This window comes from Loxodonta africana, chromosome 6, assembly GCF_030014295.1.
Source record: "Loxodonta africana isolate mLoxAfr1 chromosome 6, mLoxAfr1.hap2, whole genome shotgun sequence".
Lineage (NCBI taxonomy): Eukaryota > Metazoa > Chordata > Mammalia > Proboscidea > Elephantidae > Loxodonta > Loxodonta africana.
The window spans coordinates 114,211,529-114,238,113 of record NC_087347.1 but is presented as its reverse complement, the minus strand read 5'-3'; the positions used below and the strand labels follow the sequence as shown (position 1 = coordinate 114,238,113).

Here is a 26,585-nt window from a genome sequence, read left to right as displayed (position 1 = left end):
GTTACTCAACTTGGAGAAAGTAATCAACTCAACTAAAGGGTACATGTAGAAAGTCTTTTACTGTGTATATTCTTAACAACGATGTCTTAGTTAGATAGTGCTGCTATAACAGAAATACCACAAGTAAATGGCTTTAACAAAGAGAAGTTTATTTTCTCACAGTAAACAAAAAAATAAAAGTAGGCTAAAAGTCCAAATTCAGGGTGTCAGCTCTAGGGACGGCTTTCTCTCTCTGGCAGCCTTGTCATCAATGTTCCCCCAGATTAGGAGCTTCTTTGCATAGGGACCCCCAGTCCAAAGGACGCACTCTGCTCCCAGCACTACTTTCTTGGTGGTATGAGGTCCCCAACTCTCTGCTTGCTTCCCTTTCTTTTTATCAATTGCGAGATAGAAGGCGGTGCAGGCCACACGCCAGGGAAACTCCTTTTACATTGGATTAGGGAGGTGACCTGAGCAAGGGTGGCATTGCAATCCCACCCTAATCCTCTCAACATAGAATTACAATCACAAAATGGAGGACAACCACACAATACTGGGAATCATAGCTTAACCAGGTTGATATACACATTTTGGGGGGGGACATAATTCAATCCACGACAAACAACAAATAAATAAAATAAAGTATAAAAAATTTTTATGTGGTCAAATGTACTCATTTTTATTGCTTTACTAAAGTTATAAAAGAATTCCTCCACGTTTTACTTAATAATGTTTAAATACTTGATTCATCTACAGCTTATTTTGGTGCAAGAAGGGAAAGAATCCCTTTCCCTTTTTTCAATACTTTAGTCGCTATACCAAAAAGAATTGGTCCATGTACAACTCTTTCTGATGGTACTGAAGGAAGAAGTCCGAGCTGAACTGAAGGCACTGGAGAAAAACAAGGCTTCAGGAATGGAATACCAATTGAGATGCTTCAATAAACAGAGGCAGCACTGGAAGTGCTCACTCGTCTCTGCCAAGAAATCTTGAAGGCAGCTACCTGGCCAACTGACTGTAGATCTATATTTATGCCTATTCCCATGAAAGGTGATACAACCAAATGTGGAAATTATTGAACAATATCATTAATATCACACACATGTAAAATTTTGCTGAAGATCATTCAAAAGCGGCTGCAGCCGTATATCAATGGGGAACTGTCACAAATTCAAGCCGGATTCAGAAGAGGATGTGGAACCAGGGATATCATTGCTAATGTCAGATGGATCTTGGCAGAAAGCACTGAATACCAGAAAGATGTTTATCTGTGTTTTATCAATTACACAAAGGCATTCGACTGTGAGGTTCATAACAAATCATGGATAAAATGGTGAAGAATGGAAATCCAGAACACTTAATTGTGCTCATGAGGAACCTGTACATAGTTCAAGAAGCAGTTGTTCAAACAGAACAAGAGGATATTGCACGGTTTAAAGTCAGGAAAGGTGTGCATCAGGGTTGTATCATTTCACCATGTGTATTCAATATGTATCCTGAGCAAATACGAGAAGCTGGATTATATGAAGAATGGGGCATCAGGATTGGAGGAAGACTCATTAATCAACCTGCGTTATGCAGATGATACAACCTTGCTTGCTGAAAGTGAAGAGGACTTGATGAAGATCAAAGACCACAGCCTTCAGTATGGATTACACCTCAACATAAACAAAACAAAAATCCTCACAACTGGGCCAATAAGCAACATCATGATAAACAGAAAAAAGACTGATGTTAGCAAGGATTTCATTTTACTTGAATCCACGGTCAACACCCATGGAAGCAGCAGTCAGGAAATCAAAAGACACATTGCACTGGGCAGATCTTCTGTAAAAGACCTCTCTGAGGTGGTGAAAGGCAAAGATGTCACCTTAAAGACTAAGGTGCGCCTGACCCAAGCCATAATGTTTTCGATCACCTCACTTGTATGTGAAAGCTGGACAATGAATAAGGAAGACTGAAGAAGAACTGACGCCTCTGAATTGTGGTGTTGGAGAAGAATATTGACCATACCATGGACTGCCAGAAGAAATCTGTCTTAGAAGAAGTGCGACCAGAAGCTCCTTAGAAGCAAGGATGGCGGACCTATGTCTCACATACTTTGGACATGTTATCAGGAGGGATCAGTCTCTGGAGAAAGATATTATATTTGGTGAAGTACAGGGTCAATGAAAAAGAGGAACACCTCAATGAGATGGATTGACATGGTGGCTGCAACAATGGGCTTAAGTATAACAACCATTCTGAGGATGGCAAAGGACTGGGCAGTGTTTTGCTCTGCTGTGCACAGGGTCACTATGAGTTGGAACTGACTGGATGGCACCTAACAACAACAGCAAGTCTTCATAATTCTCTTGATAATTCTTGCCTATTTTATTTATTTATTTATAAACAACATTTAGGATCAACTTTCTGATTTTAGGAGAAAAACCTTCTAACTTTTGCTAGATGTATTACATGCATAGACATAAATTCAGGCAAGAGTAAAATCTTCATAATACCAAGTCTTCTCATCAATAAAAGCATATATCTTTGTATTGCTTTTATCTTCTTTTATGTCCTTCAGTTGTATTTTTAAGTTTTCAACTTATAGATTTCACAACATTATAAGTTTATTCTTCAGTGGTATATTCTTGTTGTTATTGGAAACAGGATCTTTTTCTTCATTGTATTTTAAAACTAGTAATCTGTGTACAGAAAGACAACTGACTTTTCAATATTAAGCTTGTACTCGAATACACGCTCATATATGTATAAACCCTAAAATTTACTAAAAACTTTAATCAAATGACTTCCCAGCATATATGGAGATGAAAAAATAAGTTTTTTCTATTCATTACTGGTGTATTGAGTTGAACACTGTTCTCCAAAAATTCGTTTCTACCCGGAACTTCATAATGTGATTTATCTGGAAATAAGGTCTGTGCAGTGCAATTAGTTAAGATGAAGTCATAATGGATAAAGGTGGGCCCTAATTCTATGACTGGTATCCTTATGTGAAGACACAGGGTATATGATGACACAGAAATACAGAGGAAATATGGCCATAAGAAAACAGAAGCAGAAACTGGAGTGACACACTACAACCCAAAGAATACCAAGGATTGCAACCACCAACAGCTGTAAGAGGCAAGAACTGTTCCTTAGAACCTTTAAAGAAAGCGTGGTATTACTGACATCTTGGTACTAGACTTTTAGCTTCCACAACAGTGAGAAAATAAATGTCTATGTTTTAAGCCACCCAGCAGGTGGTAATTTTTTTTACAGCAGCACTAGAAAACACATGGCTAATTATATTACCATGGGGCAGTGGTGATTCAGGGGTAGAATTCTCACCTTTGTGAGGGAAACGTGTGTTTGATTCTCAACCAATGCAGCTCATGTGCAGCCACCACCCATCAGTGGGAGCTTGTGTGTTGTTACGACGCTGAACTGGTTTCATCAGAGCTTCCAGGCTAAGACAAACTAGGATGAAAGGACTGGCAATCTACTTCCAAAAGTCAGCAACAAAACATCCTATGGATCACACCTGGACAGCCTTTCCTGCTGTTGTGTAAGGGATCATCAGGATTAAGGACCAACTCGAGGACATTTAGCAACAACAAAGAATACTAATACATTTCCTAATACTAAACTATGCTTGCATTCCTGATGTGAATTCTTTTTCCACGTAGTTTAAATATATTATGTCTTTTTATGAATTGCTGTATTCTACTTACTAATATTGAGGTTTCTGCAATTATGGATAGAAATGGTGTCTAGTTTTCTTTTTTGATGCTACTTTATCCGATTTTGGTATCAGCATTAGACTAGCTTCATACCAGCAATTTGGAAGGATTCTATCTCTGTAGTCTGGAAACCTTTAAAAAGCATGAGAACATCATGACCACACGGGGTTATCTGAGAGAATTATAGAAACAAAAAAAGAAGAACACAGATTGGGAAAAAACAAAAGCAACTCATATCACAAAAAGCTAATTTCCATAATACATAAAGATTTTAAATATATCAATAAGAAAAAAGGCAATAAATTTAACAGAAAGTACTGTATTTTTACACAAATAATGCGTGCCTTCTAGGTTGGTTTGTAAGCCGCATTCTCCCTCCGCAAGGTATTTTCATAAGTACGCTATGCTAACTTTTTTACGGCAACATGTAAAAAAAAAAAAAAAAAAAATTGCCATAGTGGTGCTTATGAAAACACCTTGCAGGGGGATGACATAAGTGGAAAACAAAGGTAGGAGGGGCATGTTACTACGTAAAAATATGACAGGCCATAGGACATGAATAGATAATCGACAAAAAAGGAAATACGAATAAATCTCCAATATATGAAAAAATGCTCAGCTGCATTTAACAGCATAATAACACAAAATGTGTATTAAAACTACTATAAGACTGGCAGGAATAAAACAGTTTGAAATATTTCAACATGCTGGCAAAGTACGGGGAAACCAGGCAGCTTTACACACTGCCGGTGGACATACAAATTGCTGACTCTGTGGAGCCTGATTTGGAAAAATTTATAAAATACAAAAATGCACATGCCCTTTCACCTGGCAATTCACTTCTATTAATTTAACTAACAGATTTATTCCAATGTGTATGACATGAAATATTAAAATAGATAATTACTGAGTGCTCTCTGAGGCAGGCAAAATTACCCTCTGCTTTCAGAACTGGAAAAACTTAAAGCTATGGGGAGGCAGAGTTACTTGCCTAAAATGACACATCTGCTAAGTGGGTGTGAAAAACAAAACACAGGTGGTTTCGCTCCAGATCCCATGCTGTTAACCATTACAATACACTACCTTACAACATGTACAACGATATTTATTGCTACATTGTATGTAACAGCTGTATATTACAAACAACATCTATTAATAGACTGCATGGCTATTTCACCTACACAGCGAAATACTATGCAGCATTTAAAAGAATTGTCTAATCTCTTTCAGTGACTCATATGGAAAGCTCTCCAATATATATTAGGTGAAGAAGGTAAACTGCTGAATGTGTGGATTATGCTATTATATATGTACACATAAATTGAATTATAACCACATATGCTTCTTTATGCATAGACTATCTCTAGAATGACACACAAGAAACTGCTTAAATTGGTTATCAGGAAGGGAAATAGTCAACTGAGGGACGGGAATGGAAGGGACACTTACTTTTCACATTTGTCCAATGTGCATTTTATCTAATCAACAAAAATATATTCAATAATTTCAAAAATAAAATAAGTCAAAGAAAAAATAAAAATAAAGAAAAACTCTGCCATTATCTATTCCTTTTATTTATTTTATACATAGGTCATTCACACAAGAATTCATTTCTAAAAATTACTCCACAAGTTTGAAAAACACTGGACCAAAGAATGACTAATAAAGCCTAATGTTCCTGGTAAATATTTGATATAAAGCTTACAGAAAACAGTGTCTTACCTGACATGTGCATTACAGTATCTCTTGGAATAGTCAGTCCATGTTCCAAATTTTTGTGGAAAGAGAGCTTCAATCTGCATGAAAAGCTGTAACAAAATAGTTCTTAATATGTTGTTTTCATGTAAACAAGTATTACTTCGAGAAAACCAGTTAATAATATAGTAAAAATTAAAAAAGAAAATCTATGTCTTCTTCCTCAAGGCCCCTCCTTCCTCTCCACCTCCAATTGCTGCCATCCTATTTTTCAGGGATAATTGCCATACGTTTCTTTAAAATATGTCTATATATTCTCTATGCCTATATAACCATTGGAAACCCTGGTGGTATAGTTGTTAAGAGCTATGACTGCTAACCAAAAGGTCAGCAGTTCAAATCTACCAGGTACTCCTTGGGAACTCTATGGGGCAGTTCTACCCTGTCCTATAGGGGCACTATGAATCGGAATCGACTCAACAGCAATGGGATTATATAATCATTTGCATATATTCACTTTTACTCATACAAATAGGATCATATTATACATATTGTTCACATTACACATACACCCACTCCTCACTTATTGGGATTGTTAGGTTCCAAAGACCAGGTCCTTTTGCGAAAATTAAACAATGGAGGATGGCTACATCGTTATATAACTGCCAAATTCCAGTGAGGAATCAAAGAGTAAAAAATAGATTACAGCCTAGAAAACCCTATGCGGCAGTTCTACTCTGTCACATAGGGTCGTCATGAGTCGAAATCAAATCGACATTACCTAACAACAACAATAACATCTAAGTATTGTAACATGTATCTCAGAAGAGTTTCAGGGTGGAATACAAAAGCAGAACACATGTAATACTGGTAGAGGTGGGATGAGAATACCTGTTTCCCAGGCTTGGCTTAATAATTAATAACAATAATGCTTACTACATATTGAATGGAAACCCTGGTGGCTTAGTGGTTACATATATTGAACGCTTACCATGTTCCAGGATGCAAGGTACAGTACTTTCAGAGAAATACTTCCTTTAATTTCCTTACAACTATCCTACAAGACACCAAGTCCATGTTTTATTCACTATTCAGTGTTCATTAACAGTCATGGCCTCCTTAGGAAACACTCATACTTACAAGCTCATCCATAATTTCTCCTTTCCACACCTCACCTACCTCCTCTTAGAGTAATAAAAGCTAACTGGGGTATCAAGCAAAGCCTTGTTTCTCCATTCTAAGTAGATGTCTGATCTGGTCTGCACATAAGCTCTAGTCCCTCCATAGCTTCCCAAACACAGATCTTGAAGTGAAAGAAGAACAAACAGAAGTCTCACAGAGTTTCCAAAGAGTGGCTGGTGGATTCGAACTGCTGACCTTTTGGTTAGCAGCTGTAGCTCTTAACCACTATGCCACCAGGGTTTCCTCTGTAGGTACGGCATGATAGAAATAAAGTGGATTTAGCCCCAATTCTGAGAAGCTTATAATGTAAAATTAGAAAACAGACATAACAAGGGTAAATAAAGATGAAGAACACAGAACACAAATGTGAAAAATATTGCAAATTTGTACTAAACATGAAATCTTATAAAAAAGGTAAAAACTATTTTTTATACATACTTCCAAGGATGCCTAAGGTTTACACATGAATAATTAAGAACAGTCACAGGAAAAGAGATATTTAATTAAAAGCTCTTAAAAATTCCCTATGCCCTCCTTTGGCATTTAAGGCATATAATTTGAAATTATCAGCTACAAAACAGTTGACTGATTCAGTTGTCTTTTTTTCTAAAGCATAAGGATTTTAATACCTCTTCAGGCCTTCCCAAAGCTGGAGTTCCTGTAAGAAGAATGGCTCGTCTGGCTTTCTGTACTAATGGCAATAGAATCTTGCTGCGGGCTGCGGTTCTGGACTTCATGTAGTGTGATTCATCCACTATAACCACTCTGAAGTTCTGATTATTTAATGTATCTATCAAAGTCTTTGCATCTGTAGTTAAAAGACCATAACCCAGAATTGTCACTTTGCTGGTCGATATTCTCCTAGAAAAGAAAATCCATGTATTTTCAAAATATTTCAGTAACCAATTTATCATAAGCAACATAACTCTGTTAGGAAGAAATACAAAGAAGGGGAAAGAAGAGAAGAAAAACAAGAGAAGATGGTACAGGTTTCCTCTGCTATCCGAAAGTAAAGTGTTCCCATAAAACCCTTCACAAGCTAAAATAGCGTAAAGCAAATTACCAGTAATTTATATGGGAAATTTTTTTTGAGCATTCCCAGACCCCCAAAATAACCTACCAAGCCATACCAAATCACACATAAAACCTAAAACAACACTAACATACAGTAAAAGCAGGAATGATATGATAAATACACAGCCTATAAAAACTAGAAATAATGTATTTTGTTGCCACAATGTGAAAACACAACCTGTTTGTGCTAAGTGAAAAAATCCAAATAGGCTCTTTGCTTTTATGGAAAAGGGCAAAAAAAACAGAAATAGCATTCATTTTTTATCTGTTCTGTAGTCAGCCATTAAAGAGGCAGCATGCTGTGTATCTAATGCTATGCTTCTTTACATACGTGGAAGATGTCAGGTAACTTTTTCTACCTGCAACTGACATCCTGTAGTGAAATTATACTCTGGAGTTGTAGTGGTTTCTAAGATATTTCAAATGTTATTTAAATAAGAATATTAGCCACTACTTGCAAGAGTGTATTTCCAAAATAATACCAAAAATCATATGACCAAAATGTTACAAAAAATGATGGAGGGGAAATACTTTAAGAAAATTTAAATGTAAGCATTTAAATAACATATGTTGTTGGGTGTCATCTAGTAGGTTCTGACTTATAGTAACCCTGCGTACAACAGAACAAAACACTGCCCAGTCCTGTGCCATCCTAACAATCGTTGTTATTCTTAAGCCCATTCTTGTAGCCATGGTGTCAACCCATCTCATTGAGGGTCTTCTTCTTTTTTGCTGACCCTCTACTTTACCAAGCATGATGTCCTTCTCCAGGGACTGATCTCCCTGATAACATTTCAAAGTATATCAGACATAGTCTTGCCATCCTTGCTTCTAAGGAGCATCCTGGTTTTACTTCTTCCAAGGCAGATTTGTTCATTCTTTTGGCAGTCCATGGTATATTCAATATTCTTCTCCAACACCACAATTAAAAGGTGTCAATTCTTCTTTAGTCTTCTTTATTCATCATCCAGCTTTCACATGCATAGGGGGCGACTGAAAACACTATGGCTTGGGTCAGGTGCACCTTAGTCTTCAAGGTGACATCTTTGCTTTTCAACACTTGAAAGAGGTTTTTTGCAGCAGATTTACTCAGTGCAATGCATTGTTTGATTTCTTAACTGCTACTTCCATGGGTGTTGATTGTGGAACGAAGTAAAATGAAATCCTTGACAACTTCAAACTTTTCCCCATTTATCATGATGTTGCTTACTGGTCCAGTTGTGAGGATTTTTGTTTTCTTTATGTTAAGGTGTAACTCATACTGAAGACTGTGGTATTTGATCTTCATCAGTAAGTGCTTCAACTCCTCTTCACTTTCAACAAGCAAGGTTGTGTCATCTGCATATTGAAAGTTGTTAATGAGTCTTCCTCCAATCGTGATGCCACAGTCTTCTTCATATAGGCCAGCTTCTCAGGTTTTTTGCTCAGCATATAGTTTGAATAGCTGTGGTGAAAGGATACAACCATGACACACACCTTTCCTGACTTTAAACCACACAGTATCCCCTTGTTATGTTTGAATGACTGCCTCTTGGCCTATGTATAGGTTCTTAAAAAGCACAATTAAGTGTTCTGGAATTCCCATTCTTTGCAATGTTATCCATAATTTGTTATGATCCACACAGTCAAATGCCTTTGCATAGTCAATAAAACATAGGTAAACATCTTTCTGGTATTCTCTGCTGACATCCCTGGTTCCACATCCTCTTCTAAATCTGGCTTGAATTTCTGGCAGTACCCTGTCAACATCTGCTGCAGCCATTTTTGAATGATTTTCAGCAAAGTTTTACTTGTGTGTGATATTAATGCTATTGTTTGATAATTTCTGCATTCGGTTGGATCACCTTACTTGGGAATAGGCATAAATATAGATCTCTTCCAGTAGGCTGGCCAGGTAGCTGTCTTCCAAATTTCTTGGCACAGACAAGTAAGTACTTCCAGCGCTGCATTCATTTCTTGAAACATCTCAAGTGGTATTCCATCAATTCCTAGAGCCTGGACTTCCTCCTTCAGTACCATTGGTTCCTGCTCATAGGGTACCTCCTGAAATGGTTAAACACTGACAAATTCTTTCTGGTATACCAAAACCAAACCAAACCCACTGCCGTCAAGTCGATTCCTACTCATAGTGAACCTATAGGACAGAGTAGAACTGCCCCATAGAGTTTCCAAGGAGCGTCTGTTGGATTTGAACTGCCGACCTCTTGGTTAGCAACCGCAGCACTTAACTACTACGCCACCAGCGTTTCCTTTCTGGTACAGCTAACTGAAAATGGTTATTGGGCCTTAATAAGTTCTGTATTCTTTAAATTTCTAAGTCTTTTAAATTTTATGCAGTTTTATTAGAGAAGACAAATTTTATTTATAATTACCATCTATATTTTATTTAAACCATGTAAGTAGTAACCAAATTTCCTTGGTCCAATAAAGATGTATTTCTTTGAGTTAGGGTTCCAAGGGTGAAAGAGAAAACACCCTCCAGCTACTTTGTCTGGTTCTTCTTCCACATTCACAGTGCCAAATTTCTATAAATAATCTTTGCACTACCAGTCTTAGAGAATACCACACAATGCAATAGTACCACCACCAAAAAAATCTAACTAAGAACAGACATTTATTTCAAGTAGATATACTGCTTTTTATCTAGGGCTAAAAAATTAATAATACTGAATCCCTGAAAGCATGATAATTTGCATGATTCACTTAGATATTCAACATAATGACTTATCAATATTAAAATTGATTAACTCATTCCAATGGTTGGAAAATAAAATGAAGAAAAACACTGGCTATACTATGATTGATTTTTAGCATAAAGAACTCAAATAATCACAAATATTTTCAAGCTATATCGTCTCCTCACTTATCAACTATCTTGTTATCCAAAATTTCACACTTACAACAATGGTAAAAAATCTACTATCTGACTATTTTGGGCATTAACAACATATGTCTGGCAGTTATGCCAGAGGTGCAAGGCGAGAGTAACTCTGGCTGTGATAGTTATACGCCAGCTTGGCTGGGCCATGATTCTCAGTGGTTTGGCAGTTATATAATGATACAATTTGGCAGTTATGTAATTATGTAGTCATCCTCCATTTTTAAGATCTGATGTGATCATCCTCCATTTTCGTACAATGCCAATTTCACATAATGACCTGGTCTTTGGAATCTAACCATGTTGATAAGTGAGAAGAAGGTGTATAAGATACTTAAGTTAAAAATTAACATAATAAAGAAAATCATACTTGCTAATATTACTTTCTAGTCATACATAAAACTTCTATATTAACTAACGCTTGCAAGCAAAATCCACCACAGTTGCTGATAATAAAGGCTCACAAAGCTTCAAGTTAATCTATTCACTGAGAAGTAGTGAAATTTATTTTCAAACCATAAAATAGTCAGTTTCTAAGTCCACTTAAGGTATATATAAAGTAAATTACATACATCTTCGAAAGTATAGTACTTTATCTTTGTTTTAAAATCTATTATCAGGGAATTTATTAAATTGAATATATTTTTGAGCTTTAGATAAATTTTCTTGAGAAATAATTCATATTACAAAATGTAAAAATAAAATTCTGCTTTCTATCTCTTAACTCTAAATTATGACTTGTTGATGATATTCAAATATGGGTATATACTAAATACACACAAGCACACAAGGAAGACTTTCTTTTACTTAGTATTAAAAAGTTGTTCTTACCCAACATCGGCTTTATTTTGAATAACAGTGATTTCTTCTGGACCTAGCTCTGGTATCCATTTTTCTATTTCTTCTGTCCAAGGGTACCTCAGAGATGAAGGGACCACTATTAACAGAGGCCATTCCTCTTTATAAAAGTAAGCAATTCCAATTGCCTGGATTGTCTTTCCCAGGCCCATCTAAATAAACAAAACAAAAAAAGAAAGGCTAAAACATTTTAAAAGAAAAAATTTAAATATTTTACTTAAGGGTATTATTAGCAAGGGAATTTTGTTAACATTAGAGTAAAATCAACTGGGTTACACGGTTAACAAAATGTTCAAGATTATGATGACCTTTAAAAGCAAATTATTCTTAAACATCCGTGATTGGATTTACAGAGGCAAAATGACCCCAATCTTAAATATTACCCAGTGCCGTCGAGTCAATATTAGCTGTACTAATTTCATAGATCTTAATTTTTTAAAGCCGTATGTGTATGTGTAACTTCTGTCCAATGACAGAACCAAAGCATTAAATTCAAAACATTAAGGATCAGTTAGGAAATAAGCAGCCATCTTAAAAAAGAATGGATCACAAACCAAGAAGTTTACTTAAGTATAATTCATGGAAGGATTAATCTAAGGAGATGATGTGTGGAATACAAAGGTAACCAACTGAAGAAGGGTAGAGTAAAGAATCTGACTATACTTTTGCAGTTTGACAGCTAACAGCTTTCAAGTCCCACCAGTTCCCCTGCCCCTCTGCCCTAAACCTGGGCAAGCTGTTTAGAAACCCTTAGTGCTGCCTTGATTAGCAATGGTGGAAACTTCAAATCACTCAAGCCTGAGCCGAGCAGTGAGAATCCTCACCCTAGCCCCAGCACTAAACACAATATAAACCAAACCAATGTCCTTTCCCTGATCTCTCAGGCCATTCTTGGATCTGCTTGGGGACCTGCCCTGCTCTCCCCAGAAAGCCTTACTACGTATGTAATAAACCTTTTCGTTCCCTCTTGGTGCATGTGATTTAAAATTCTTTTCAAAATACTGAAAGCTAAGTACGTATTTTAAAAAGTTTCTGTTTAAGAAGAAATAGTCCCACACAATTATCTTCCTTTGACAAACTGTATCTAGAACTCTGCTATGCTAAGCTATGATCAATCCTGACATCTGAACCATACTGGTGGAGGAGTCCATCCTGCCTCCACAGTCATTTCTCAATATTTGTTAAGAAACCGACTTGTAGTTTATATGAAAGATTTTCCTTGAGCTTGGTTGGCTAGCCTGAAAAGTTTCAGAATCTGGTCAACTTAGCATCACCGTAAAGAATGACTTTCTGAATGTGCATACCTGAAGGTCATATCCTATACCTTTAGAGAATTCACCTAAAAAAAAAAGACACCTTAATCACTTTTTATTCAGCTATCTTTCCTAGTCACAACTCCAAATCTTCCATTTGCAATCCCATGAGTTAAAAGGTTATGTAGTTAGATGATTACAGGTCATTTCTGGAAATTAGAAAGATATTTTTCAACACTAAGTAAAGCATTTAATTGTTAACTTTATCTCCTGTGTTGTCAGTTGTTGCTTCTTTAGCCATCATCAAGTAGAAGATAAAGTTTGATGGGACAAACTTAAAGTAATGATAGTTCCAAACTTCAAAATAAATATATATATTAGAGTAATCTTATCCTTCCATTAAGGAAAGAAATAATACATAGGTTAGGATAGCTGTGTTCTAGATACAACTCGTAAACAGGAAGGTAGTTGTCTGGGGCTACTTTTCCCTAGAAAGAAACTTTTAAAACATGTACTTAGGTTTCAGAATTATGAGAAGAATTTAAAATCGTACAACAGTCAAATAAAACAGCAATAATGCACTTCAAGTAGGTTAAGTATACAGAAATAACTACTTTCAATAGGTGGCTCAATAGGTGGCCCTTGGCTCTAACTACAATGGAATTTGTTAAAGTGGAATCCTCAGTGTTTCATCACAGTGAAGGCTAAATCACCTCTTAAGAACCAAAGCCTTGTCTCAATAAAAGTACAACTGTCTAGGTAGCTGCACAAGAAGAACTGAAGTACATTAACTTTAAGGCTATATTTTATGGATATTTTCAAAACAGTACATCACTATTTTATTTAGGAGACTAATTTTAGGTTTTCTAAATGTCTCATTCCATGAAATTATTAATAGCAATTAAACAATAATGATCCTAACAGAATTTCAGTGTCAATTTTTTATTTTGTGATTGCTTTTATGTAACAATTGGTGTACATATGCAGTGTAGAAAGTGCTGGCTGCTTCGACATTTGTTGACACGGAGAAGTTCTCCAGCTTGAAAGTTACAAGCAGCTTCTGACTTTTAGAGATGGGGGTCTGTCCCTTAACAGGATGCCTAGTTATTCTAGAAGAGACTCCTCTGAATGATCTCTGTAGATATGCAGATTAAAGTCTTAGTGAGGATCTAAATTAAGGAAGGAAACCCAAACAGGGGAGCTTCTGACTGACGGCCTATCTTCTAGTTATTATTGTTAAGTGGGTGTATGTTTTAGCTGAACTATGTCCTTGTTCTTGTAGATTAAGTTATAACTTTTTTTCCTGCAGGGAGGTTTACACTGTATGTCTCAAAATCATTGCTTGTTCTTATAAGAGAGGTGTGTGCGCGTGTGCGTGTGCGTGCGTGTATTCTTGTCTCATTGGAGAGTGGTAACAGGGAACAGACCATGGAATATAGTCACAGAAGCCTGATGTTCTCTACTCAAAGCTGAAGACGACACACTTGCAGAAATGTGCCAAACCACTTAGCTGGCAGTCTGGCTCCTGCCCAGGGGCAGGCTTTCTTCTGAAGGGAATGCACTGGGATGAGGTGAGGCTATAAAGGGGGTATGGCTTAGAGTGGAATAGGATGGAATAAACAAATTTCTCTCTAAAGAAAAGATACTGAGTTGAGCTTGGTGGCAGAGCTCAAGGAGGTCTATACCCCAGAGCACAGCTTAGAGATCCCTCTGAGGCTAGTAAAAAGCAAAGCAGTGAGATGGCTCTGCAATGGACAGAGAGACTAGAGTTAAGCAAATATGCTTTAAGAATAGCCATTTCAGGCTAGATGAGAAGGTAGAGGGGGACAGGAGCTGGGTGAACGGACACAGGAAGTAGAGGATGAAGAGGAGGAGTGTGCTGTCACATTATAGGCAGGGTAACTAAGGTCCCATAACAATGTGCGTATAGGTTTTTGTAAGAGAAACTGACTTGAATTATAAACTTTTACTTAAAGCACAATGAAAAAAGAGAGAGAGAAAAAAATAGTCGTTTCTAGTAGCAGTTAAATACTAGGCTCTTATATTGTAATTTTATTCTCCCCAAGTCTCTAGGAAAGTTTTGTCAAAAGTTAAGCTTTACGGATGGAATAAAACATTATCAACAAGTACATCTGGGTAAAGGGTACAAGAATGTTCTTTGTACTATTCATACTCTTCTGTAAGTTTGAAATTATTTCCAATTGAAAAGCTGAAGAAAAAAGTTACAGCCCTGTAACCTAGTCTCAGTTGTGTTAGGGGAAATTACAGGAGGCCTGTCCTACAGGGTCACTATGATTTGAAATCAACTTGATGGCAATGGGTTGGGTTTTGGTTTGATCCTATACTTCAAAAGGAGCGACCATGGAGAAATGTTACTTACTAAACTATTTCAGACTGTCGAAAGAAGGAAAATGTCTAATTCCTTTAAAAAGTCGACATAACACTGATATGAAAACAAACAAAAAAAAAAATGAAAGGCAGCACAAAATATAACCAAAAACCAACCTCACATGTTAGTACTGTTGCAAAAATTTTAAGTACATTATTAGAATACACAAATCAGCAGAAAGTTAAAAGTAAAATAATACATCATGACCAAGAGAGTGCAAGTCCAAGAATAAAAAGACTGTTCAACTTAAGAAAGCCTATTACTATAATTCATAACATTAATAGGGTCAAAAAATATATATATATTCATCTTCAGATGCTAAAGAAGCAAATGACAAAATTCACCTTTCATTCATGATGAAAGCCCTTCATTACCTAGTACCAAAATGAGAATCACTTCACAAAAGATAAAGTATATATCTCAACTGAAAAGGCTGTATTATGCTTAATGGAGAAAAAGCATTCCCATTAAGATCTGAAATAGAAGAAATGAGAAATACATATATTAGAATGGAATAGACAAAAATGTACTAGTTGTAGATGATGTGACCAAGTATCTAGAAACTTAAAACAATCAACACAAAAATGATTACTACACTTAAAAAAATATTAGGTAAGTGCTAGTTCCAAGCTGGGATTAAAAAAAAGTTTAGTATTTGGAAAGAAACAGTCAGAACAGAGCGACGAAACAGATAAGAATACAGGAACGGCTCAAATGCAAATGGGGACTGAGTATGTGATAAAGGCAGCATTTTAAGCCAATGAGAAAAAAGATGGTTCATTTAATCAATGCTGTTAGGAAAATTGGCTCACCGGCTGGAAAAATAATAAAGCTGGATCCGTATCAAACCTTTCACTATAAAATAATTCCCAGATGGATCAAATATGAAAATGTTCAAGAGGGACACATAAAAATAATTTTTTAAAAAAGGTCAGTAAAAATAAAAACTTAGAAGAGACATTTTTTAATCATTACATAAAATCTAGATAGTACAAAGGAAAATACAGATAATTAGAACTAAATGAAAATTAAAAGTTCATATTCAGCAAGAAAAAAAAACAGACTAATGAAAACAAAAAGTCTTTAACAAAAATGACAAAAGGCTAATTTCCTCAATTCCTGAAAAACTCCTACCAAGAGGGGGGAAAGGACTAAGAATCCAATAGAAAAATTGCCAAAAGATATGAATAACAATACACAAATAAATATGTCCAATAAACAAGGAAAGATGCTCAATCTCACTCATAATTAAAGACAAACAAATCAAAACTATGAGAAACCATTTTCCACCTACACAATATGATTGACAAAAGCTGAAGAATTGGTAACAGTGATGGAGAAATTTTGGGGAAATAGGCACTAATACACTGTCGTGAGACTAAATATAGGTATAATCTTTTTGAAGAAAAAGTTGGCAATCCAAGTTCAATGCTATGGATTTATCTCAGGGATATACCTGAAAAGTACTAAGTTTATAAATAGGAGACTAGGTAGATAAATTATGATGTATCTATGGAAACTATTATGCAATCATTTTTTTAAAAATGAGGTAGATCTGTATGTGCTGACATAGAAATACTGGTAAATACTGAAACATAGTATGTTGAAAAGAAAAACAGTATGGAAAATACGATTCAGTTAATATTGACAGAGAGAAGGAGGTAAGAGTGAGCTGCAGGAAGGGTGGAAGGAAGTCAGCCAGCAAGCAAGAAACTGCAACAGGGTTACCTTTGGAGCACTGACTGCAGGGGTGGGAAGGGAAGAGAAGCACAGGCCCTGAGCTTTTGCATTAAGACTTCCTTGTGTCTATATCCTCCTCTTCCATGAGTAAATTATCCATGGGGTGGGGAGGGGGAGTGAAAGGGGAAAAGGACAAGTAGAGAAAAGTTCTATAAAAAGACTTTTTGAGGTATAGCAGATTTCTGGGTATTAATCTGTTAAATGTTTATTCCAAAATCTGAACATCAGCTATGACCTTTTTGTACAGTCATCGTCTGCTAATATTCTCAGCTATTACACAGAGAAAAGGGAGGAAGAGAGAGAGTAGGGAGAGGGTAATGGAAAAAGGAATACATAAATTAAATACACATAAATCTAAGTGTAGAACGGTAGGAAATTTTTCAACAAATACACTGGTTTAATCCACACCCAAGGAAAAATCGAAGAAGCCTAGAGTTGCATGATTTTTATCCTACATCTGCTGATGATTAGGTTAAGACTCAGACTAAACCATTTTTCCTTAATATGCTTGAATTTTCAATCTGTACCAATATGGAGACCATGTATTACATTAATTCATTTCAAGGGAAAAGGCAGGAAAATGTATAAGGAATAATTTATGTGTTTCCCATGGAAAAAAATATTTCATTCAATAAGAGAATGAACAATCCCACTATTTTGAAATTCAAAACATATAAAAATAAACCCTGAATACAGATTATAATATTTAAGAATTTTAAGCTATATCTCTAATGTGGACAACAATTTGGTTTTGGCATGTTCAAAATCTTTAGTGATGTCTATATTTACACTTAAAAAGTCACAATATGTATAGTTAATAAAAATGAGATACTTAACTCTAATGTGACCTGTTTAGACATATATGGGTTACTCGTTCAAAGAGTACTACTACTCCTAAGAAATAGCTGAATAAATTAAAGATTATGACAACATAATATAGGCTAACGACGCTCCATAATTCAGAAGTGGATTTTCCAAATACTTATCTTTTCCTTTTTATCTCTTCTTTTGAAAATTAAAATCAGGCAATCAAATGGTATTAAGACTGTAGTCACATTCTGGAAGTGTACTGTGGGATAAATGCCTGGACTATTTCTTAAAATTGAGAGGCCACACAAAGGACACAATGACAGATGCTGAAAAAAAGGGGGGAGGGGTATAATTTTTTTATTTTGTTGTAGGTTCTAAAGTAATAGGCTCTGAAAATCTGTTACGCATATGAAACATTTGGGTACTTGATCAAGATTCAAACTTTGGGGCACCAACTCCAAAAATTATGATTCAACAGATCTTGGTTTTTAAAGTAACAATGCCCGAATGATTCTGATGTGGGTGGCTCTCAGAAGGTATTTTGAGACTAATGAATCTTTAAACGTTGGGGAAAAACTTAGAGTGCTTTGCTTAAATTGTGGCCATTTCTCCTGGGGTGAGGGGAAGGGGGCAAGCAAATTAATTCAGAATTAATGATTCTAGGATTTTTTTCTTGAGCTTCTTGGGAAATCATTTCTGGGGTATTTTATTTCTTGACTCATCATCAATTATAATTCAAAGGCAGTAGAAGTATTTTCTGCTTAGATTTATAGTATCTCTTAACTTTAACGAGTAGAGAACTTGGCTTCTACCTATATAATATATTCAAATAAACTAGTGATTTAACAGAAAAAGGCTAATTTCAGAAGTTTAATGACAGCTCTGAAAGAGAATTTAGTTTGTACATCGCTCTGATTATCTATGGTTTCAGGGAATCAATTAAAGGATTATATTTAAGCCTCTGTGATAAAAACTTAACTATTTAACAATTTGGAAACCCTGGTAGTGTAGTAGTTAAGTGCTATGGCTGCCAACCAAAAGGTCAGCAGTTCGAATCCACCAGGCGCTCCTTGGAAACTCTATGGGGTAGTTCTACTCGGTCCTATAGGGTGGCTATGAGTTGGAATCGACTCAACGGCAGCAGGTAGTGGTAGTAGTAGTATTTAACAACTGGTAGAATAAATAATGCTGAACACTAAAATTTCTAGTTATAATGAACAGAGGAACCAAATACTATGAATTATTAAAGGAAGGAAAAATGTACGAAAAGTAGAAAATTCTCCATGTCATACAATAACACTTTGAATCTACTGATCACAAATGTAAACAAAGGAGCCTTTCACCAGTATATTAAAACTAGGACTAGGAAACAAAGAGCAGACAATGAACATTTCCATGTGCTATAAAAGATCACATATCAGCTCAGCTACCAGTCTTGTAAAAGATACGATGAATAAATCCTTTGCTTAACATTGTAAATAATTACAGTGTGGTACTTTATATCTGTTTTACACTGCGCTCTATAATTAATTTGAAGACAACACTCAGAGCTAAAAATAATGCATTTCATGATGAAACTCCAATCAGTATATTAAAATATTTTCTTCAGTTATAGGATGACACATATAAGTTGTGGGGGATGTGAAGTAAATAAACAAGGCCATCAGTTATTCATGACAAAGGGAAATTATGCTTCCAAAGTAAGGAATCAAATGTAAATCAATCAACAGCTTCGGAGCCAATTTTTGGTAAGATTATTAGCATGTTTTCAGTCGAACAAGTTCTTCAATTTATTTGTCAATTCATGTGTTGAAACACAGAAATCACTTAGATGGCTTTAAAAAAAAATCTCAATCCAGTTATTTTGGAAAATGTTAATTAAGCAATGTCAGAGACTCATTGCCCAGATTACCAGCTGGGAACCTTCAGAGATCAGCCTTGAATATATTACAAAGGTAGTAGAAAGGAAGACGTCATAAGAAAAGTTTTTAAAAAGGAAAAATAAGAATTAACTTATTGCTTTATCTGCCCAAAAGCAAAGACAAGAAGGTAGGCAGGGGTAGAAAATCAGGACAAAAGAAAATGGAAAAACCAGGGCGGGAATGGGGAGAGTGCTGACACACTGTGGGGAATGAAGCCAAGGTCATGAAACATTTTGTGAACAAACTACCAAATGGAAAACTAATTTGCTCTGTAAATGTTCACCTAAAGCACAATTAAAAAAAAAAAAAAAAGCCAAAAACTTACTTAAATGGCTACATAAAAGGTGAAAGAAATATCCAAGAAGAAAGCAAAATGCTAATCAATCACATCCTCTACCAGTGTCAAAAATGTTAATATTGACTGAAAATGGGGACCTAACAAGTTAGAAAAATAGCTTTCAAAGATTAAACAGAAAAGATTGGCCTCCACAGTCTGAGATTAGGCTGGAGTTATTATTTGCAGAAAAGGACAGAAGGATGTGAGACAAATAAGGCTATAAAATCAATTAGTAAGGAACCCTGGTAGCGCAGTGGTTAAGCACTTGGCAGTTAACTGAAAGGTCAGGGGTTCAAACCCACCAGACAGTCCACGGGAGAAAAACGTGGCAGTCTGCTTCTGTGAAGATCACAGCCTTGGAAACCCCATGGGGCGGCTATGCTCTGTCCTACAAGGTCACTATAAGTAGGAAGGGACTTGACGGCAATAGGTAATCAATTAGTAGTTTTAAGAAAAAGAGATAGAATATTACCCAAAATAGAATCTGTTGGTCAAAAACAGCTTAGAAAATAAAGAAAAAAAAAAAAAACAGGACTATAAAGAATGGGAATTCCAGGAACTTAACTGTGCTCATGAGGAACCTGGACAAAAACCAAGAGGCAGTCATTCCAACAGAACAAGAGTTTTAAAATCAGGAAAGGTATATTCCAGGGTTGTATTCATTCCTTCACCATACTTTTTCACTTTGTATGCTGAGCAAATAATACATGAAGCTGGACTATATGAAGAAGAATGGGGCATCAGGATTGGAGGAAGACTCATTAACAACCTGTTATGCAAATGATACAACCTTGCTTGCTGAAGGTGAAGACAACTTGACGCACTTATTGATGAAGATCAAAGATCACAGTATGGATTATAACTCAACATAAAGAAAACAAAAATTCTCACAACTGGACCAACATTATGATGAATGGAGAAAAGACTGACGTTGTCAAGGATTTCATTTTACTTGGATCCACAATCAATGCCCGTGGAAACAAGAGTCGAGAAATCAATGTACTTACTGCACTGGGCAAATCCATTGCAAAAGACCTCGTTAAAGTGTTAAAAAGCAAAGATATCACTTTGAGAATAGGGTACAGCTGCCTCAAGCCATGATATTTTCAATCATCTCACAAACGTGGGAAAGCTGGACAACGAATAAGGAAAACCAAAGAATTGATGCATTTGAGTTATGGGTTGGTGAAGAATGTTAACATACCATGGACTGCCAGAAAAACGAACAAATCTGTCTTGGAAAGAAGTACAGCCAGAATGCTCCTTAGAAGTGAGGATGGCGAGACTTCTCATGTACTTTAACATGTTATCAGGAGGGACCAGTCCTTGATGAAGGAAAGATACCATGCTTGGTTAAGTAGAGGGTTAGTGAAAAAGAGGAAGACCCTCAAAGAGATGGTCTAACACAGTGGCTGCAACAATGTGCTCAACATAGCAATGATTGTGAGGCTGGTACAAGAAAGGGCACTGTTTCATTCTGTCATACAAGGGTCGCTACGAGTCGAAGTCGACTTGAAGGCACCTAAAAATGCTACCACCACTAAGTAATAAGAACAAGAAAACCAGCAATGCTTTTAAAGGACTTATTAATTAAAAAAATACTTTTTCCATGTTTAGAGAATATTTGCAGAAATGATTTTATTTTTTTGTCTAAAAAACAACCACCCCGTATTATGTAGATCTTCCTGGGTCCAGACTATATAGTTTTCCACCCTAGAGCAGAATTTGTATAGCTTGCTACTATATAAGACATAACAGGTAACTGCTCCTACAATATAATGCTACCATTAATCCTAGGGCCGTATTAGAGCTAAGATAAAATATATTTGGCTTCTGACAATTTTATTAGATAGGGATGCCCCCTGTTTTCCCAATATAAACAAATAATATTATTGGACAACTTCTGTATTTTTTCTCTTTTTCTTCTAGCAGAACTAATAACAGTTCCAAGTTTCTTAAATGAATCTATGTACAGAACAGGCTCAAAAGTGCACAGCTCGTCAATTACCTAAAGAATTAAATTTTAATCCATAAGAAGAAATGAGATATGTCAAAAGTAGGATAATGCATCATATGTTAGTCATAGTCCTCATTTATTAAATATTATCCATGTCAAAATAAAAAATTGACTCTGATTTTGTGGAACCAGTTGCCTAGAGAAAATGTAATACATCTGAACTTCAAAAAGTTTAATGAAAATGTTATCTAAGGAAGTCTTGCTAAGAAACAAACTCAAGTTAAGAAGAAAGTAAATGCTACTTGCAAAATATTAATCAATACAACAATAAACAATAAATTCTGAAAGTTAGCTTATATGGGGAGGGTACATATGTGAAGAACCACCCTGGCCTTGATTTTATTTTACTGAAATACTGTTGCTGTTTGCTGCTGTCACGTCGGCTCTGACTCATAGCGACCTGTGTACATCAGAAGGAAACACTGCCTTTTCCTGTGCCAACCTCACAATCATTGCTACGTTTGAGCCCACTGCTGCAACCGCTATATCAATCCATCTTTTTGAGGGTCTTCCTCTTTTTCGCTGACCCTCTACCTTACCAAGCATGATGTCCTTCTCCAGGAACTGGTCCCTCCTGATAATATGTCCAAAGAAAGCAAGACAAAAATCCCTCCATCCTCGCATCTAAGGTGCATTCTGGCTGTACTTCCCCCGATACAGATTTGTTCATTTTTCTGGCAGTCCATGGTGTATTCAATGTTCTTCACCAACAATAAAACTCATATGTATCGATCTTTCTTTGATCTTACTTTTTCATTAGCCAGCTTTCCCATGCATATGAAGCAATTGAAAATACCATGGCTTGGGTAAGGCACATCTTAGTTCTCAAAGTGACATCTTTGCTTTTTAGCTCTTTAAGGAGGCCTTTTGCAGCAGATTTGCCCAATGCAGTACATCGTTTGATTTTTTGATTGCTGCTTCCACAGGCACTGACTGTTGATCCAAGAAGAATAAAATCCTTGACAACTTCAATTTCCACAACATTTATCATGATGTTTTTTACTGGTACAGCTGTAAGGATTTTTCTTTTCATTATGTTGAGACGTAATCCATACTGAAGACTATAGTCGCACAGTCAAATGACTTTGCATAATCCATAAAACACAAGTAAACATCTTTCTGGTATTCTCTGCTTTCATGCAAGATCAATCTGACATCAACAGTGATATCCCTTGTCACATCTCCTCTTCTGAATCTGGCTTGAATGTCTGGCAGTCCCCTGTTGATGTACGGCTGCAGCTATTTTTGAATTATCTTCAGTAAAATTTTGCTTGCATGTGATGTTAATGATATTGTTTGATAATTTCCACATTCTGTTCGAACACCTTTCTTTGGAATGGGCACAAATATGGATCTCTTCCAGTTGACTGGCTAGGTAACTGTTCCTAATTTCTTGGCACAGACAAGTGAGCGCTTCCATCATTGCATCTGTTTGTTGACGCATGTCAATTGGTATTCTGTTAATTCCCGGAGACTTGTTTTCTGCGAATGCCTTTGGTGCAGCTTGGACTTGCTCTTCAGTACCATAGATTCTTGATCATATGGTACTTAACATTCAAAAGCAGGTTTAAGAGTCTCTTATGACATCCATTTTGGTCATTTTTTTCTTTCCTACCATTTTTATGGCGTTTTGCTTTTTTCATGTATGATATTCTTGATGTCGTCCCACAAATCTTTTGGTCTTCAGTCACTGATGTTCAATGCACCAAATCTACTCGTGAGATGGTCTCTAAATTCAGGTGGGATGTACTCAAGGTTGTACTTTGGCTCTCATGAACTTGTTTTAACCTTCTTCAGTTTTAGCTTGAACTTGCATCTGAGCAATTAATGGTCTGCTTCACAGTTCACCATGGCCTTGTTTTGACTGATGATACTGAGCTTCTCCGTGGTCTCTTTCCACAGATGTAGGCAGTTTGATTTCTGTGTATTTCATCTGGTAACGTCCATGTATATAGTCAACGCTTGTGTCGTTGAAAAAAAGTATTTACAATGAGTAAGTCATTGGGTCTTGCAAAATCCTATCATGCGATCTCCGACATCATTTCTGTCACCAATGCCGAATTTTCCAACTACTGAGCCTGCTTCTCAGTTTGTAACTTTCGCATTTCAAGCACCAGTAATTGTTAATGCATCTTGATTATGTGTTTAATTTCAGGATGCAGCAGTTCATAAAAATCTTCAATTTCTTTATCTTTGGCATTAGTGGTTGGTGCAGACATTTGAATAACAGTCATATTAACTGGTCTTCCTTTTAGGTCTATGAATATTATCCTAACACTGACCGCACTGTACTTCAGGATAGATCTTAAATGTTTCTTTTAATGATGAATGCAATGTCATTCTTCTTCATAGTAGACCATATGATTGTCCAATTCAAAATGGCCAATACCAGTCCATTTCAGCTCACCAATGCCTAGGATATCAATCTTCAAATGTTCTATTTCAGTTTTGATGGCTTCCAATTTTCTTTAATTCATACTTTGTACATTCAATGTTCTGACTACTAATGAATGTTTGCACCTGTTATTTATCATTTTGAATCCTGCCAGATGAGCAAATAAAGGTCTTGAAAGCTTTACTCCATCCATGTCATTCAGGACAATTCTACCTTGAGAAGGCAGCTCTTCCCAGGTCATATTTTGAGTGCCTTTTAACCTGAGGGGCTCATCTTCCAACACTGTATTGGACAATATTCTCTTTTTATGTATAAGATTTTCATTGCCTAATTTTTATTGAAAGTAGATTGCCAGGACCTTCTTCCTAGTCTGTCTTAGTCTGGAAGCTCTGTTGAAACTTGTACGCCATCGGTGGCCCTGCTGGTATTTGAAATAACAGTGACATAGCTTCCAGCATCACAGCAACATGTAAGCCACCATGATATAACACACTGTCAGACCAGTGGTGGTACCGAAATACCAGTGGTGGTACTGACTTTGAAATAGTAAAAACAGTTCATCAAATTCATAGTTAACACTGTATCATAAACTAATAAGTTAAAGAAAAAACAAAATATTATGAAAATATTGGAATATAAAAGCACGAATGTTAGGAAATACTTTTAGAATAAAAGGTAAGATAACTAACTCAATCTATGAATAATATATTGTCAAATAATCAAAAAATAAGGATTTCAAATGAAGAATTGGATGAAAAAGTGACAGAATTGTCAGCAATAGTATTTATTCATTATCTTTTTAAATAACTACTCATTAACAGCATCAATATTAATATAAAGAATCATTTCATTTTGCCTAGAAACTCAGGATAGGGAAGAAAATGGTCTTGGGGTAGCAAAAATGAATAAGAAAAAGTGGACAAATAATGTAAAATAGCTTACAAGCTTTAAAGGAACTGACCTGTCTGACAAGTTTGATAACCTTGAATAACTGAAAAAAGGTTATGTATCATTTACATTTACATTTAAAAAGCACTGAACTGGTAAAAGTTTTGTGTTATGGAATAAGCTGTGCTCCTCCAAAATATGTGTTGTAAATCTAAACCCTCATACTTGTGGATGTAATCCCATTTGGGGACAGGGTTTTCTTTGTTATGTTAACGGAGCCATATCAACGTAGGGTGTGTTTTAAGTCAACCATTTTTGAGATATGAAAGGGGCAGTTCAGGAACAGAAGAAAGGAAGCACAGAGAGGAGAAGGCAGATGCCAGGCCACGTGAAGACTACCAAGAAACTGAGGAACAGAAGCTGAAAAGAGACAAGCACTTTCCCCCAGAACCATCAGAGATAGATAGGCTTCCCCTAGAGTCAATGCCCTGAATTCAGACTTTTAGCCTCATAAAACGTGAGAAAATAAATTTTTGTTCATTAAGGCCACCCATGTGTGGTATTTGTTACAGCGGCATTAGATAACTAATATATTTTGCTGTATATCCTCTACCCACTTATCAAGTATCTTGTTATCTGACATCTCACATTTATGACAACAGTAAAAAATCTACTATCTATTTTATGCATTAACAACATGTCTGGCAGTAACAAATGTCAAGGTGCAAGGCAATAGTAACGCTGGCTGTGATGTTTAAGGTTATGTGTCAACTTGGCTGTGCCATGCTTCTCAGTGGTTTGGCAATTAGGTAATGATGTAGTCGTCCTCCATTTTGTGACCTGATGTGGTCATCCTCCATTTCTGCATGCCAATTTCGCAAAATTACCTGGTCTTTGGAGCCTAGCCATGCGGATAAGTGAGGAGAGGGTGTATATATGTTTACAACAATAAGAAAAAAAAAATGTTAAATTACATTCAGTTTACACCGTTTAAGAAGCAGGAATATATTGAATGCATTTGAAAAAGGCTTCTTTTCAAAATTATTATGGTAAAAAAAAATTAGGGTGCTTAGTTAGCTGCCTTAAAAACTTTTACTCTCTAGAAATATCCCATTTTTCATATAGGTTTAAATACCTAAAATTTTAAAACAGCAGTAAAATATTGCTATGATAAAAAAAAAAAAAAGTATTCTAGTTTAACTTCCTAAATTAAGTTTAAAGAGCTTGAAAGACACATGAGAAAATCAGAACTTTGGAAAAATGCAGAAGACTAAATCATTTTACTAGAAATTTTTGGATCTCCGATGAGTAAAATCAAATAAGGGATAAGAGAGATACACAGCTCGATACACAGTTCACATCATTGTAATATACAAAAAGAGGCTAAGAATCCAGAACAACAATTTTTAAACCTTTTAAAAGCAATGTAAATCTTAAAAA

General features: G+C 35.9%; 1 protein-coding gene across 11 annotated transcripts in view; it reads right to left on the bottom strand.

Annotated features, from left to right (window-relative positions):
- The window catches only part of ZRANB3 (zinc finger RANBP2-type containing 3), a 265,124-nt gene that overhangs the window by 119,141 nt on the left and 119,398 nt on the right, over positions 1–26,585 (bottom strand). For 8 of the 11 annotated variants that reach the window (XM_023542991.2, XM_023542992.2, XM_023542993.2 and 5 more), the window contains 3 exons: positions 11,368–11,546; positions 7,214–7,445; positions 5,430–5,515 (listed from right to left, as the gene is read on the bottom strand). In XM_023542991.2, coding sequence (XP_023398759.1) covers positions 5,430–5,515; positions 7,214–7,445; positions 11,368–11,546 — 497 coding nt within the window. Of the gene's footprint in view, positions 1–3,315; positions 3,642–3,698; positions 3,799–5,429; positions 5,516–7,213; positions 7,446–11,367; positions 11,547–12,698; positions 12,719–26,585 lie in introns of those variants that run through there. The other 3 variants (XM_010586344.3, XM_023542999.2, XM_064287264.1) reach the window with 3 other exon arrangements.